The following is a 14958-nucleotide window of genomic DNA, read 5'->3' as shown; positions in this document are numbered from 1 at the left end:
CAATTTTAATAAAATAGTTTGAATTTTTAGTGCTTAATTTTATAAAATATAAAATCGTAACAATAATATTTGAAAATATTATTAGTTTTTAGTTAATTTTTTTTTATTTGTTAGGGGCCCAAATTTTTAGATTAGAACAGGGCCTCCAAAATATTTAAGACGGCCTTGGACATCACATACACAACTTTTATACTTATACATGAAAACACTTGTAAGAATATGCATATGCTTAAATTATACATATTGTATGATATGTAATGCAATGCAATCATGTGATTATTGGCTATATTATATCAAAATAATGTGGGTGCTACAGTTCATCCTCCAAATTTTCCTATTTATTCATTAGGTTGATTTATACTAAATGCTTTGAAATTATAATTTTAAAAGTGAAGATAAATCCTATATTTTTATGAAAACTTGAGCTTAAATAGAATATCTAGTTTGAATAAGTGATGGTTTGATTAATTTCTACTATTATTAAAACTTGGAAATCAATGTACTTATAAATATTATTGAACTTATATTTTGTGTATTCTAATCCTTAATAATCTTATTTTACCATCTTGTTTACAATTATTAATTTAGTAATATATATTGTCTTTAATTTCTATATTATTGACTTTTATTTTTATTTTCATTATTAAAAAACCTCTTCAATCTTTGGAGCTAGGTTAGAATTTGTTAATTTTAGTTTAAAATAATTTTCTTTTCTATTTTAGACAACTCCTTTGGGTTCGACATCCTTACTTACACGAACATTATATTCTATATACGATTCGTGCGCTTACGAGTATAAATTTTTAAAACATACCCGTTTTTGGTCCATCAAGAACAATACAATTCTCAAAGTCAACAAAATAATTTCCTGGAAATTAGCTGTCAAGAAAGTAGAAAATATAGGGCATTTCTTTAGTCCATCAGTTGCTTTTGAAGGATTAAGTCCCTCGTCGAATTTCAAGCGTTAGATTAAATTGTGAGGATTGTGAGCCTTTTATTCAATTTATTTTGTAAGAATTTGTTAAAATACCATCCTATCCTTGAAAACATGCAACTGGATAGATTTGTTAATCTTTTTTTTTTTTTCTCATGGACCTATTGCCTGAAAAAGAAATTCCAACTTCAAAAAATCATGTTCCCTCTCTCTCAGTTACTGGACAATCTAAGCTCTACTGCCAGCCACGCAACCATTGCTACTTCAACAGTCACCTTCAACTCCTTCATCATCATTAGTGTGCATGGATCTTGTTACACCCAGATTTCGAGATAAGAGGTTATTACCTCGAAAATTGGGCTCGTCAAGTGTGAGCTCAAAATATATGAAAACATTGTATGGTCTAGCCGTAAAATCTCTAAAGTAAAACAACAACCTTGAATATGTGTAACCTCGGGATATTTTCTGAGTTCGAAATGGCATGACACTGGGATAGTTCTATTACTGATTGAATTCAGATAAGACAGTCCGAGCTTTGGAAGCGCAAACTCGGGTGTAACAACTTCGACAATATCTATCTACTCCGAGCATGGCCTGAAGTAGGGTGACAGGTTCGTAACGGTTTCGTAAGTCTTGACAGTCACAATGCCGATTGCTGATCTCGAAGACCTGATGAGTCACCTGGGATAGCCTATTACGTGTGAACATATTTATTGTTGTGTAATCTCAATTTTTAAGAGATACCATTTAATCTGTTATCAGTTCCCGATTTTCATGGGACGTTTCCATGTATATAGGAGATATTGTATTTAATATCATTATTTCAATTGATATAAATAATATCTTCCCGCAATATGTGGGAATGAGCTCTATAACCTTCCCTATAAATAGAGAAGGAATCACCACTTGTAAGGGGAAATTTCTAATTTCTAGTTTCTAGAGAGAGAGAGCTCTGGGTAATTCATCTTTAAAGAATTTCCAGAAAACTCAAAATCTTAATAATATAGACTCGTGGACTAGGCAGAATTAACTGCTGAACCACGTAAAAATCTTCTTATCTTCCTCTTTAAATTCATTCACTCCATTTTTTATTTGCTTAATTGCTCTACTGTTTCTGTTGACGAAAAATGGTGTCAACAGATCTCATCGTATGACATTTCATATCAAAGTGGTAAGATTTTTTTCTTTTTTATTTTCATTATAAAATTTAATTAAAGAAAAAGGGAAAATTGATAGTGTTACCTTTGATTATTGAGTATATTTTTGTTTTTAGAGATTCTTTTTAAATGGTTTCTTATTTTTTTTAATTTGTTGTAAGATTTAATATGAGGATTTGGTATAACTTGTTTAAGAACCAGTAGACATATATGGAGGGCTTTGTTGTGATTTTTATTTTGTTTTCGATTTATATTGTGACTTTGAGTTGAAGTGTCAATCCTTGGTTGTTGAAATGGTGTTACAAAACCGTAATTGGTTTAGATAGTTTTGTTTTAGCTTATGAAAAGGCTCTAAGGCTTCTCTATGAAAACAACTAGCAGCCTTTCATATACTCTGTATACCTTATAAACATAAAACCATATATTTACACTAAAGCAATATAATTATGCGAGTTTGTTTGTATTGCTTCATGGATATGTCATGTTGCGTACGGTTTCTTTTTTAAATATGTCATCATATATATAAGTTTCAATTACTTATGTGTGTATACTTGTTTTGTGCCATTTTCTGGGCTCTGTCATATAAATTGTGGAGGGTTGGTATAATTTGTGTACATATAAAGTGTTTGATTTAATTCCTCAATGACTTGTCTTAGTTGTATATTTAAAAGTGTTTGAGTTTGTATCTAGAGAGTAGTGCTGTTTGAGTTTGTATCTAGAGAGTAGTGCTTAGAGAATCTAAAAAAAGGAAGGGAGAGTACTTTTATTACTTGATCATTCTTTCATGTTATCTGTTTTTGGTCAGATTGCTTCCATTGATGTAGGAAGAACTTGGTGTTGGTGTGGTGTTGGTGTTCCTGTACTTTTCACCAAGAACACCATTGCTACAACTTTCAACTATTCAACATGATTGTGAAAAAAAATTCTCAACTTAACTAGTTATACATTTTTTTGTCTGATAAGGAGCGATTTTTTTTTATAGTGTTTGAAAATTGTTTGATTGATGTTGAGAATTCTATCATAAACTTAGCCATATATTTAATAATGAATTCTAATGGTACAAATGTTCAAGAACAAAGCATAATTATAAAACAAAAATAAAAACAAACCTCTAAGTTAATTAGAATAAATGTAACTTTAGCTAAAAAAATAATAATAATTTATTTTTAATAACCATTATTATGAATTTTTAATGTATTAATTTTTAATTTTATTCAACTAAATTTGTTAGTAAATTGAAATTTGATATTATATATCATTTGCTAAAGAAAATATTACATTAAAATAGTTTTCAAATTTTGTTTCACAAATCATGTATTATCGTTCTATTATGTTCTGTCAATAAGTGAAAGCAATAATCAAGTTTTAAGAAACATATTATCAGACATCAAATTTACATTTTTATCTCATAAGAATATTTTTTAAAATATAGTTTTCTAATTGTAATCCAATAAGACTTAAATAACATTAATTTATTTACCATTTTTTATGCATATATTCAAACAAAATTTGATTTAAAATTTATATAGCCCTAAACTACTCAATTAATAATAATTCAGTCATTCCAACATTATAGAGATAAAATAATTTTCAAACTTTTCCTAAGACAACTTATTTCTTATACACAAAACAATAAAAATATAGTCAGTTTTTGTTAAATTCGACTCTAACAATGTTACTGAACAATTCATTAACAATTACTTAGCAACAACCAAAATATTACATAGCCACTATCATGAAAAAGTCTTAACTTCATACAAATTTTACCATAATGTCCTCAATTGTACATTTTTTATACATTGAATTACATTAATGCCCTTACTTTTCACAGCCACATCAGTTCTAGTCTTTCAACAGGTTTGAGATAACCGATTGCATCAAGTCAAAAGCTAACAAAATAAAAAATACAAAAAATGCTGATAATTTGCACTTGGCAAAAAGGAAACACAATTAGAGAATCACTCTCCAACACTGAAACAACTCTTATCCAATTTATATCTCTTTTATTTAAAAAATGTGTAGATAACAAAAACTATTGGTATTAACAGTTTGTTTTGTTAATTTTAACGTATTCTAAATATTTAACCGAATATACCGTTAAAACTAATTAAAAATATATTGTTACACCCAGATTTCGAGCCATAAGATTTGTGATCTCGAAAGCTGGATTCGTAAGGAATGGACTCATATTGTCTGGAACGTGTCCGCAACCTAGGCACCGAGCTTGCAAAGCAGAGACAACTTCGAAGATGGTAGCCTCGAAACCATTATAAGCTCGAAATAAAGATATCAAAGCACGTCTGTTCTCAGATGACCTCGGATCAGGGGCTCCGAGCCTGACATAAGTATGAGCTCAAAGTATCGTGATCTCCGGGAGATGTCACAGCTCGAAAGTCAGTAAGAGATCCAGGTGGGAACAACACTGATAATGTAGATTGATAACTTGGGATATTCCAGTGAGTCATTTTGGAGAGATGTGGTTTGCATTGATTGTTGTAAATCCCCTATAATAAATGGATATTTATTATGCAGTTATACGCCCCTTGATCTTCAGGGGACGTTTTCTTGTATATAGAATCACAGGCTTTTAACGCCATTAAATTTATTTGCATATAAAGAATAACTTCCCGAAATATGTGGGATAATATTCTGAAACCTCCTCTATAAATAGAGAGGTCATGTACCATTGTAAAAGACCGAACTTTTGTGATCTTGAGAGAAGTTCTGGAGAATTCATTCTTAAAGGATTTCCAGAAATCATCTTAAGTCTTAATAACAAAGACTCGTGGACTAAGCAGAGTTAACTGCTGAACCACGTAAAAAATCCCATTTGTGTTATCATATTTTTCTTGGCCATAATCAATCATTGTCTTCGTGCTCTTATTTCACTGTTGACGAAAAACGGCGTCAACATATATATTTATTAATCATATTAATATAAATTCAAATATTATAAAATATCATTATTATAATAATATTTAATATAAGACTACATATATAATAATTATATTAATATAAATTCAAATTCAAATGTTATAAAATATCATTATTATAATAACATATAATACAAGACTAGATATTTAATAATTATATTAATTATAATTTTAAATGTCATGATAATAATATATAATCCTAATTTTTTACTAATTATATTAATATGAATTCAAATATTATTATTATAATAATATTTAATACAAGACTAGATATTTAATACTTATATTAATATAAATTTAAATATTATAAAATATCATTATAATAATAATATATAATACATCATCTTAATTTTATCAAAAAGTTTATCATATATGTTTTAAAAAGTTATCATATTACACATATATATTTAAATTATAAATAATGTTTTTGTTTAATTTTTCATTTAATATATTTATGTCATTCTTTTAAATATAATATTGTTTATTTATTTGAAATTTATATGACAATGATAAAATTTTTAAAAAATAATTAATAAATTCTACTAAGCAAACGAGCATTACATGTTGCTTGTATCTAGTATATCTCTTCTATATAATAAGTGTGTAGATAACGAATTTTTTTTGTTTTAACGGTTATTTATTTTTTTAATATTAACTTTAATGGAATATTCTTATATTTAACAGTAGTTTGTAAATACTTAAACTTAAATAAAATAAAATAAATAATTAAAATAAGATATTTTTTTAGATATTTTACAATGGTAATTATTTAAAAATAATAAATAATTAAAAAAATTAAAATAAGATATTTTTGAGATATTTTACAATGATAATTATTTAAAAATAATGAATAATTAAACAAATTAAACTATGATATTTTTGAGATATTTTACAATGATAATTATTTAAAAATAATAAAATCATACGTTTTATAATTTAAATAAAATTTAATTAAACTTAAACTCACTTATTAGAATACTACCATATTAAACATATAATATAATATGCTGCCAAGTAGTAACAAATTACTTTTTTTTAAAAAAAAAACTAGCAAGAAACTTAAATTTAAAATCCAAGTATAATATTTAATATTACATTAAACATATAATATATAATCTCTTGTTGTCACTCCTAAATTCAAAAACTAGAACAAACATAATCTTAAACAAAAATAAATAAATTATTTAATTAAAATAGGATATTTATTTGAAATTTATATGACATTAATATAAATTTAATAAAAGTAATTAATAAATTTTATAAATAAAACTAAGCAAACGTACATATTGCACGTTATTTGTATCTAGTATATATATATACACACACTAGGTATAAGTAACGTGCGCAATGCACGTTTGCTTAGTTTTAAAATTGTAAACATTGTCTATAATTTTAATAAAAATTGGTTTACTATTTTTTTTAATATATATAAAGAATGAATTATAGTTCTATAATATATATATAAATATTTATATCAATAATCTCTAGATATATGACATCTAAACACAACGTTGACATATATATCTATTTAAATAGCTACATGACATATATATATAACAAAATAATATTTAAAAATGAATTAATAATATAAATAAAATAAGAATAGAAAAAATCATAGTGTAAACAATAGTATATATGCATTAACTATTTTTAGTTTCTAATATATCTCACAATGTCTTTTGTTGAATTTGATGAAGAAAAAGAGTTCCAATCACTTGATAAAAAACAAACTATTATACAAATTTATAAGATAAAAAAATGATATGTATGCATTTATTATTTTTAAATAAATATGATTTAATTATTTAAATTATCATAAAATATCTTTACAATACCTTATTTTAATTAATTAATTAAGTTTTGTTTAAGTTTATATTTTTTCTAGTTTTTGAATTTGACAATAACAACAAAAGATTATATATTATATGTTTAATAATATATTAAGTTTAATTAAATTTTATTTAAGTTAAAAAATGTATGGTTTTATTATTTTTAAATAATTATTATTATAAAATATCTAAAAAATATCTTTATTTAATTTTATTTAACTTTAAGTCATGTTTACAATATACAGTTAAATATAAAAATATTATGTTAAAGTTTACAAACAAACATAAATTAAGTATCATAACTAACTTCATAAAATAAGTATAAAAATTTCATATGAAAAAAAAAGTATTGAAAAAATTTACACTAGTGTATGAGTACCAGTAGGATATGATATTATATTGATCATAATAATTAATTTTCATGAAATTTTTTTTTTTAAAATATCATGGATCTTATTTTCTCGTATGCATAAGGAGATGATCATATCCTATATGTATAATTTGATTTTGATCCAATAAGTTATACAAGATTCACTTTCTAAGTCAACGAAAATAATTTCCTGGAAATTAATAGCACTGCTGTCGGAGTTGAATTGTTCTTTGTTTCCTCTTCTTTTGCTCTTATTAAAAGCTTCAAATGAAAATGGACCCTCGCTTCTGCTTGTGTCCTTTTCAGTTTCACTCTGAATTTAATATATGTTTTGGAATTGTAGAATTGGAATAATTTTTTTTTCTTTCTTCCCTCTGCAATGACAAAGAACAGAGAAACCAATCACTACACAAAAATAAAAAATAATAATAAATAAAAAAGATTGAAATGCGAATGATTTGATTCTGAAAGTCAAGAAACCAGTTTTATTCGGATTAAGCTCTACAAACTGAAGCCATCACCATGAAAATAGTTCCAAGAACTCGTTTCTCTCTTCTTGTTCTCCTTCTGCTTCACATTTTTGTGTTTTCTTTACTTCCATTGAAGATTGCTTCCTCGCCAAGAACACAAGCAGAGGCTCTGATCAAATGGAAGAACAGCTTGGCCATGGAACCATCAACTCTGGATTCATGGTCCAACAACAATATCAACAATCTCTGCAACTGGACTAATGTTGTCTGCGATGGCTCCACTAGAGAAATCTCACAAATAGACCTCTCAAACTTGAAACTGAATGGAACACTGGACCAGTTCAACTTCTCTCCATTCCTTAACATCACTGTCTTCAACCTCAACAACAACGGTTTCTCTGGTTCCATACCAACAGCCATTGGTAATCTCACCAAGCTCACTGTGTTGGACTTGAGTGACAATTATATTAAAGGACAGATACCAGTGGAGATAAGCCGGTTAACAGAGCTTCAGTATCTCAGTCTGTTCAACAATTTTCTTGAGGGGCCAATCCCTTACCAGCTCACCAATCTACCAAAGGTATGGTACTTATCTCTTGGAGTAAACAAGTTGGAGAATTCTGAGTGGTCTAAATTTCCAAGAATGCCTTTGTTAACCTACCTTGATCTAAATTTGAACAACTTTAATTCAACATTCCCAGATTTCATAACAAAGTGTGGAAACTTGTCCTTCCTAGACGTGTCCCGAAATAGTTGGACTGGCCCAATTCCAGAATTTATATTTTCCAATCTGGGCAAACTCCAATCTTTCAATCTCACTAATAATCAATTTAAGGGACCTTTGTCATCAAACATTTCAAAGCTTTCTCAGCTCACACACCTTCATTTGCCAAATAACCTTCTCAGTGGTGAAATACCTCAAGGAATCGGTCTCCTACATAATCTTGAGGTTCTTGAATTGTATGAAAATTCCTTCAGTGGGAGAATTCCTTCTTCTATTGGCCAACTCAAGAATCTCTTGCGTCTTGATCTACACAAGAATTTATTAAACTCAACAATTCCTTCAGAGCTTGGTTCTTGTACTAAGCTCGTTTACTTGGCTTTGAGTGCAAATAGTCTCCGTGGTGAATTGCCTTTGTCATTATCCAATCTGAATAGTATCACAGAAATTGGCTTATCAAATAACAAACTTTCAGGCCCTCTCTCCTCAGCCTTGATCTCTAATTGGACTGCTCTCACCTCATTGCAAGTGCAACACAACAGCCTCAGTGGGCACATTCCAAAAGAAATTGGGCTATTGAAGAACATCACCTTGATTTACCTGTTCCGAAATTACTTGAGTGGTCAAATTCCCACAGAGATTGGAAACTTGAAGGAACTTAGTGACTTGGATCTTTCTTCAAACCATCTCACGGGTCCAATTCCAACTTCTCTGTGTAACTTAAGAAATCTCTTTTCTGTGCAACTTTTCTACAACAATCTTAACGGAACCATTCCACCAGAGATTGGAAACTTGAAAAAACTAGCAAAGTTGGATCTTTCTTGGAACCATCTTAATGGTCCAATTCCAACTTCTCTATGGAATCTCAAAAACCTCGTCTCTGTGAAACTTTTCCACAATAATCTGGTTGGAACCATCCCACCAGAGATTGGAAATCTAGTATCACTGTCAACTTTTGATGTTAACACCAACAGACTCTCAGGAGAGTTGCCGGTTAACATTTCCAGCCTCAGCAACTTGGAGAGGTTCTCTGTTTTCACCAATAACTTCACAGGAACAATCCCCAGAGACTTTGGGAAGAACAGTCCTAAGTTGACATACATTAGCTTTTCAAACAACTCATTTTCCGGAAAGTTGCCACCATATTTGTGTAATGGGTTCAAGCTAGTGAATTTGACTGTAAACAACAACAGCTTCACGGGACCATTGCCCGAGTGCCTAAGAAAATGCACCAATTTGAAGAGAGTAAGGCTTGACGAGAATAATTTCACAGGAAATATTACTGATGCTTTTGGTGTTCACCCCGCTCTTGATTTCGTTCGACTAAGCGACAACCAATTTGTTGGTCAAATTTCAAGTACGTGGGGGAAATGTGTGACTCTCACCAATTTACAGATGAGTCGAAACAAAATCTCTGGTAAGATCCCACCTGAACTCGGGAATGCAAAAAATTTGCAAGTTTTGAGCTTAGAGTCTAACGAGTTAATTGGGGAAATTCCAACTCAACTGGGAAACCTCAACAAGTTGTTCCTTCTCACCCTCAGCAATAACCATTTCACAGGGAGCATCCCTCGAAGCCTGTCCAATCTAACTAAGCTGGAAACTCTTGATGTATCTGCGAACAATGTTTCTGGGACCATTCCAACTTGGCTCGAGGATTATAAATTTTTGTCGAGCTTGAATCTAAGTCACAACAAGTTTTCTGGCGAAATACCTCAAGAGCTTGGCAACTTGGGCTCGTTGAAGTACATGTTGGATCTCAGCAGCAATTCTTTCACTGGAGAAATCCCATCAAACTTGGCCAAGCTTTCATCACTGGAGATCCTTGACGTCTCACATAATAAACTCTCCGGCAATATCCCATCGTCGTTTTCCAGCATGGTTAGTCTAGTTTCGGTCGATTTTTCCTACAACAACTTGACGGGTCCAATCCCAATTGGGAAACCTTTCGAAAACGAGAACGCCTTCTTGGGAAATCCTGGCTTATGCAGAGACACTGAAGGGTTCAACCTCAATCTGTGTAGCCCAACGTTAAACAACAAATCAAGCAACAAGATTCTTATAGGGGTTCTTGTTCCCGTCTGTGCTTTGATAATACTTGCCAGTGTGACTGTTATAATTTGCTTATTGCATCAGAAAGGCAGACTCCTCGACGATGAGAACCGAAGCAATGACAAGTTCGAAAAAGAATTAAAGTTCACTTTCCGGGAAATTGTTAATGCCACTGAGGACTTCTCCGAGAAATACTTCATTGGAAAAGGAGGATTTGGTAGTGTGTATAAGGCTGTTCTATCTTCGGGTACTGTTGCTGTCAAACGTTTGAACGTGTCCGACTCGAACGAAGTCCCGAAGAGTTTCCTTAACGAGATAAAGACTTTGACTGAAGTCAGGCACCGAAACATCATAAAGCTATATGGATTTTGTTCAAGGAGGGGCTGCATGTACTTGGTGTATGAATACATACAGAGAGGAAGCTTGGCAAAAGTTTTGTATGGCTTAGACAGTGAAGATCTTATCTGGGAAACAAGGATGAAAATCGTTCAAGGCCTGGCTCATGCGCTTGCTTACCTACACCATGACTGTTCTCCGCCCATTGTCCACCGAGATGTCACCTTGAACAATACACTTCTCGAGTGGGACTTTGAGCCTAAACTGTCGGATTTTGGCACAGCCAGAATGTTGAACCCTGACTCTTCTAATTGGACTAACGTTCAGGGGTCATATGGCTACATGGCACCAGGTAAATTTGTTTGACAAATCCGTATAAAAGTACTTTTTTTTTATACACCAAGCACAAGCATTTACAATACCCTTTTCACTAATATTTGATCATTTTTGCAACGAAAATCAGAGCTGGCGCAGACAATGCGTGTAACAGATAAGAGTGATGTGTATAGTTTTGGAATTGTGGTATTAGAATTAATGATGGGAAGGCACCCTGGGGAGATGCTGGAATCACTATCAGCATCAACAAGAGGATTGTCAAATGGTACTGAATTGCTTCTCAAGGATGTCTTAGACCAGAGGTTGCCTCCTCCAGATGGGGAATTGGCTAAGGCAGTGGTGTTCATGGTGACTATAGCCTTGTCATGCACTAGAACCAACCCTGACAAGCGGCCAAGCATGCGGTTCGTGGCACAAGAGCTATCGGCTCGCATTCAGCCTTACCTCTCTGAACCCTTTGGCTCCATTACCATGAACAAGTTAACGGGCTTTCGAACGTGAGAAGAAAATGTAAGTGTATAAACTACAGTTTAGTAATGATGATCGACCTCACATCTTTTCTTTCATCACTAATAATTAATCTGTTAAGCATAGTTTTCTATCTTCTTCTCAGAAGTCTTAATTAATTAGTCTTTAATCCATTAATTCACAATTTGGGTCCTTACTTTCTAAGGCCTAATAGTCTTATAATTGAGTTTAAGTACACTCTTTATGTATAAATTCAAGTACCATAAGACTGCACTGGTTGTTACCTCCCGCAGGACGACTAAAACTCAATACGGATGCAGCTGTAGACTTTAATGAATGTTGTATTATAACTTCTCTGATATAATATAACATTTTTTATCTCAAAAAAAAAATTATATTTTATATTTTAAAACATTTAAATTTATTTTAATATAATTATTAAATAACGAGTATTGTATTATATTATTATAATAGTGATATTTTATAATATTTGAATTTATATTAATATAATTGTTTACCCAAAAATGACTCCCGATGACATGACAGGATTTTCTTCCACGTGGTTGACACGTGATGGTTTCAGGTGGATGGATCCTGTTCGACCATCGACCACATAATTATTGATTCGTCAAATCTCGCGATTAGGTGCGACCAATCTGGTCGCGTACTTTCATTCACTTCTTTTGGGATACACAATCTTGTAATAATTGCATTAATTATTATGTTCCTTTATTACCCTTGATACGCAGATCTTAATTGTAATTAAGGTCCATCGGCCCATGTAACCCCATTGAGCCTATAAATAAGAATCAAAGGACTCAAGGAAAGGACTTTTGAATTTTGAATCTTGGTACTCAGAGAGAAGCATATAGTGTGATTGTTCATCGAGATTGTAATCTCCCAAGGCTTGTGAAACTCGTGAACCTAGTTCATTGATCACAATATTGAGATTCAATATCAATAAGAACACTAAGTGGAGTAGATCATTACCATCCATCGAGGCCGAATCACTATAAATCATTTGTGTCATTTGCTTTCCATTTGATTCTCTTCTTGTTTTCCTTTTATACTTTATCGTTTATTTGACTCCGTGTCATTGGCCAAATCGAGGGTCAAAATTTTGGTTGTATCAAAAATAGAAGATGTTGTATCGGTACTAGGGTTGAGCATCGGTCAGTTTGGATGGTTTTTTTCTATTCTAAAATCTAGATTTCGGTTTTCGGATTGGTGCGATCTAAAAATTGACCGACCTACTTACAACACCAAAAAAAAAACCGACCGATTTAGACTGTAGTTTGGTCAGTTAAACCCATCCAAAACCAAACTTGATTTTTTTTTAAAATAATTTTTTATGAAATTTAAGTTAAAAAAATGTAGAGTATTAGAATCTAATTTTGAGCCTTTTTTTAATATGAAAATGATTCATTTAATTTGTTAATTTAAAGATTTTAACTTTAAGATTTGAAAACCTAAACACATAGTTACAATGTTACATCCACAAATTTGGAACCTAAGCATATTCAGTTGATTTTGGTTTATACGGTCGATTTGCGACCAACTTATAAACTGACTAACTTAATATCGGTTTTCACCAAGGCAGTTTCCGCAGTTTTCGGTTCCTTTAGTTTTGGTTTTTTCGATGTTCGGTAGTCGGTTTGAACGATTTATTCAATTTTTTGGATTAGAGTGTGCATTGTAGAAACACTATTACCAAGTAATCATTTTTTATTTAAAGCTCAAAATTAGCTAGTTTAAGTCAATATGACTAATTAACTCCACGAGTAAAGATTGGAAAAAAACAGGTAAGTCATGATTTAATGAACTAGTAGGTCTAGTCATCACAATAAAGAGTGAATGAAATTGTGACTTAAAACTTAACGACATCTAAGCTAAATCATACGACAAATAAAATAAATTGTGTGGAAACAGTGACCTAACCAGCATATATCATTCAGGGACTAATATCATTTTAATTTGTTAGGAGACTTTTATTATCATTTTTTGTTCATAATTTTAAGTTATATTAATATATTTTTAATTTAACTTAATTTGCATATAATACGGGGCCTAGCTAGTGCCCTTAGGTTTATTTGTTCTATTTTAACTCACATTTTGCATTTAGGTCTCTATCCTCATTTCCTAATTCTTAGAAAGTTAGCCCTGTCACTTTCCTTTCTAACGTCAAGGGTAGAAAAAAGAAAACCAATTTGGATCTAAAATTATATAAATTAGGGATATAAATGGTAAAAATCCTTTGTTCTTTTGTCATTGTTACACATATATGCTCCCAATTAAAAATCTTGACGACGAATATATTTTTCATTGGTGTTTTGTTGCAATTGTGCCTGTTGGGTGTTAATTAGGATACACGTGACAACTCTATTAAGTCACATTTCAAATAAATAAATGAACTATTTAAAAAACATTAATTAATTTTAAAAAATGAATAATGATTTAAAAATATATATCTTTTTGCTAATTTCAAAATCAGAATATTACAACAAAAATACTTAATTAAATCCAACAAATATTGTCGGTAGAACTCCTTTTTCTGTAGAGTTAGATACCATTTTGTAACTTAGAGTTATATACTTAATTAATCCCAACAAATACTTAATTATTTTTCCCCTCTTTATGTATGTAGCAGCTTCGTCCTAGTTACAACTTAGGGATCATATTTCTGTTTTAGCTTTGTATTTTGGTTTATTTGGTTTTGTTATCCTTATTGTAGTTTGTTACGGATTTGCATTTTTTTCGATTTTGGATTGTTCACTTGTGTTAGAATTGGCAATGTATATTCTTGGTGTATCTCATTATCAACTTTCTTGGATAGTTTGGGTCTGTTTAAAGAACATAATTATATTGTATTATGTAGGTGTAGTAGTCTTTTTATAATTTGCTCTCCCTTTAGAATAATGATTTGTAATTTTGATTTATTGGAAAGTTGTTGTACTGAACTTGATCTTTATTTCTTTTCTTCGGTGAAATTTTTGAGTAAATGTATTTATAAAAAAAAAAAATTAGTGGGAGCTCACTTTTTTTTTTCCTTTACTGTAGGAGTGTATTTTATTTTTGGCACTTAGATAAATTATAATTTTTTTTGCATGATGATGTACATTATGGTTATAATAGGTGTTGACCACGATTTTGGCCAACGACGAGTAGACGTCAAAACTACAGTAAGTCTTGAAAAGAAAGTAAATAATACACGTAATTTTTATAGTGGTTTAGCCCTAATTTGTTGGTAATAGCCTAATCCACTTGGAGTTGTGATATATAACCTACACTTAAGATCAGATGGACTTGAGCCAACTGAGTTTCTTAAGTGCAAGTTATAAAATATAGAGTTTCT

General features: G+C 30.6%; 1 protein-coding gene across 1 annotated transcript; it reads left to right on the top strand.

Annotated features, from left to right (window-relative positions):
* The first annotated feature begins 7682 nt into the window (after positions 1-7682).
* Positions 7683-12646, top strand: LOC133784663 (probable leucine-rich repeat receptor-like protein kinase At1g35710). Its single transcript, XM_062223955.1, has 3 exons — positions 7683-11154; positions 11266-11648; positions 12190-12646. Exons 1-2 carry the CDS (start codon positions 7746-7748, stop codon positions 11637-11639), a joined length of 3783 nt encoding a protein of 1260 aa, XP_062079939.1. The 5' UTR covers positions 7683-7745; the 3' UTR covers positions 11640-11648; positions 12190-12646.
* Positions 12647-14958: the final 2312 nt, after the last annotated feature.

This window comes from Humulus lupulus, chromosome 1, assembly GCF_963169125.1.
Source record: "Humulus lupulus chromosome 1, drHumLupu1.1, whole genome shotgun sequence".
Lineage (NCBI taxonomy): Eukaryota > Viridiplantae > Streptophyta > Magnoliopsida > Rosales > Cannabaceae > Humulus > Humulus lupulus.
Note: the sequence above shows the minus strand (reverse complement) of the source record. Positions and strands in the feature narration are given on the sequence as shown.

Bases quoted from the DNA above. Each gene is read 5' to 3' on its own strand.
- LOC133784663 (XM_062223955.1), top strand. From the start codon at position 7,746: ATGAAAATAGTTCCAAGAACTCGTTTCTCTCTTCTTGTTCTCCTTCTG. The intron at 11,155-11,265 runs GTAAATTTGTTT...AACGAAAATCAG, and splicing joins ATATGGCTACATGGCACCAG to AGCTGGCGCAGACAATGCGT.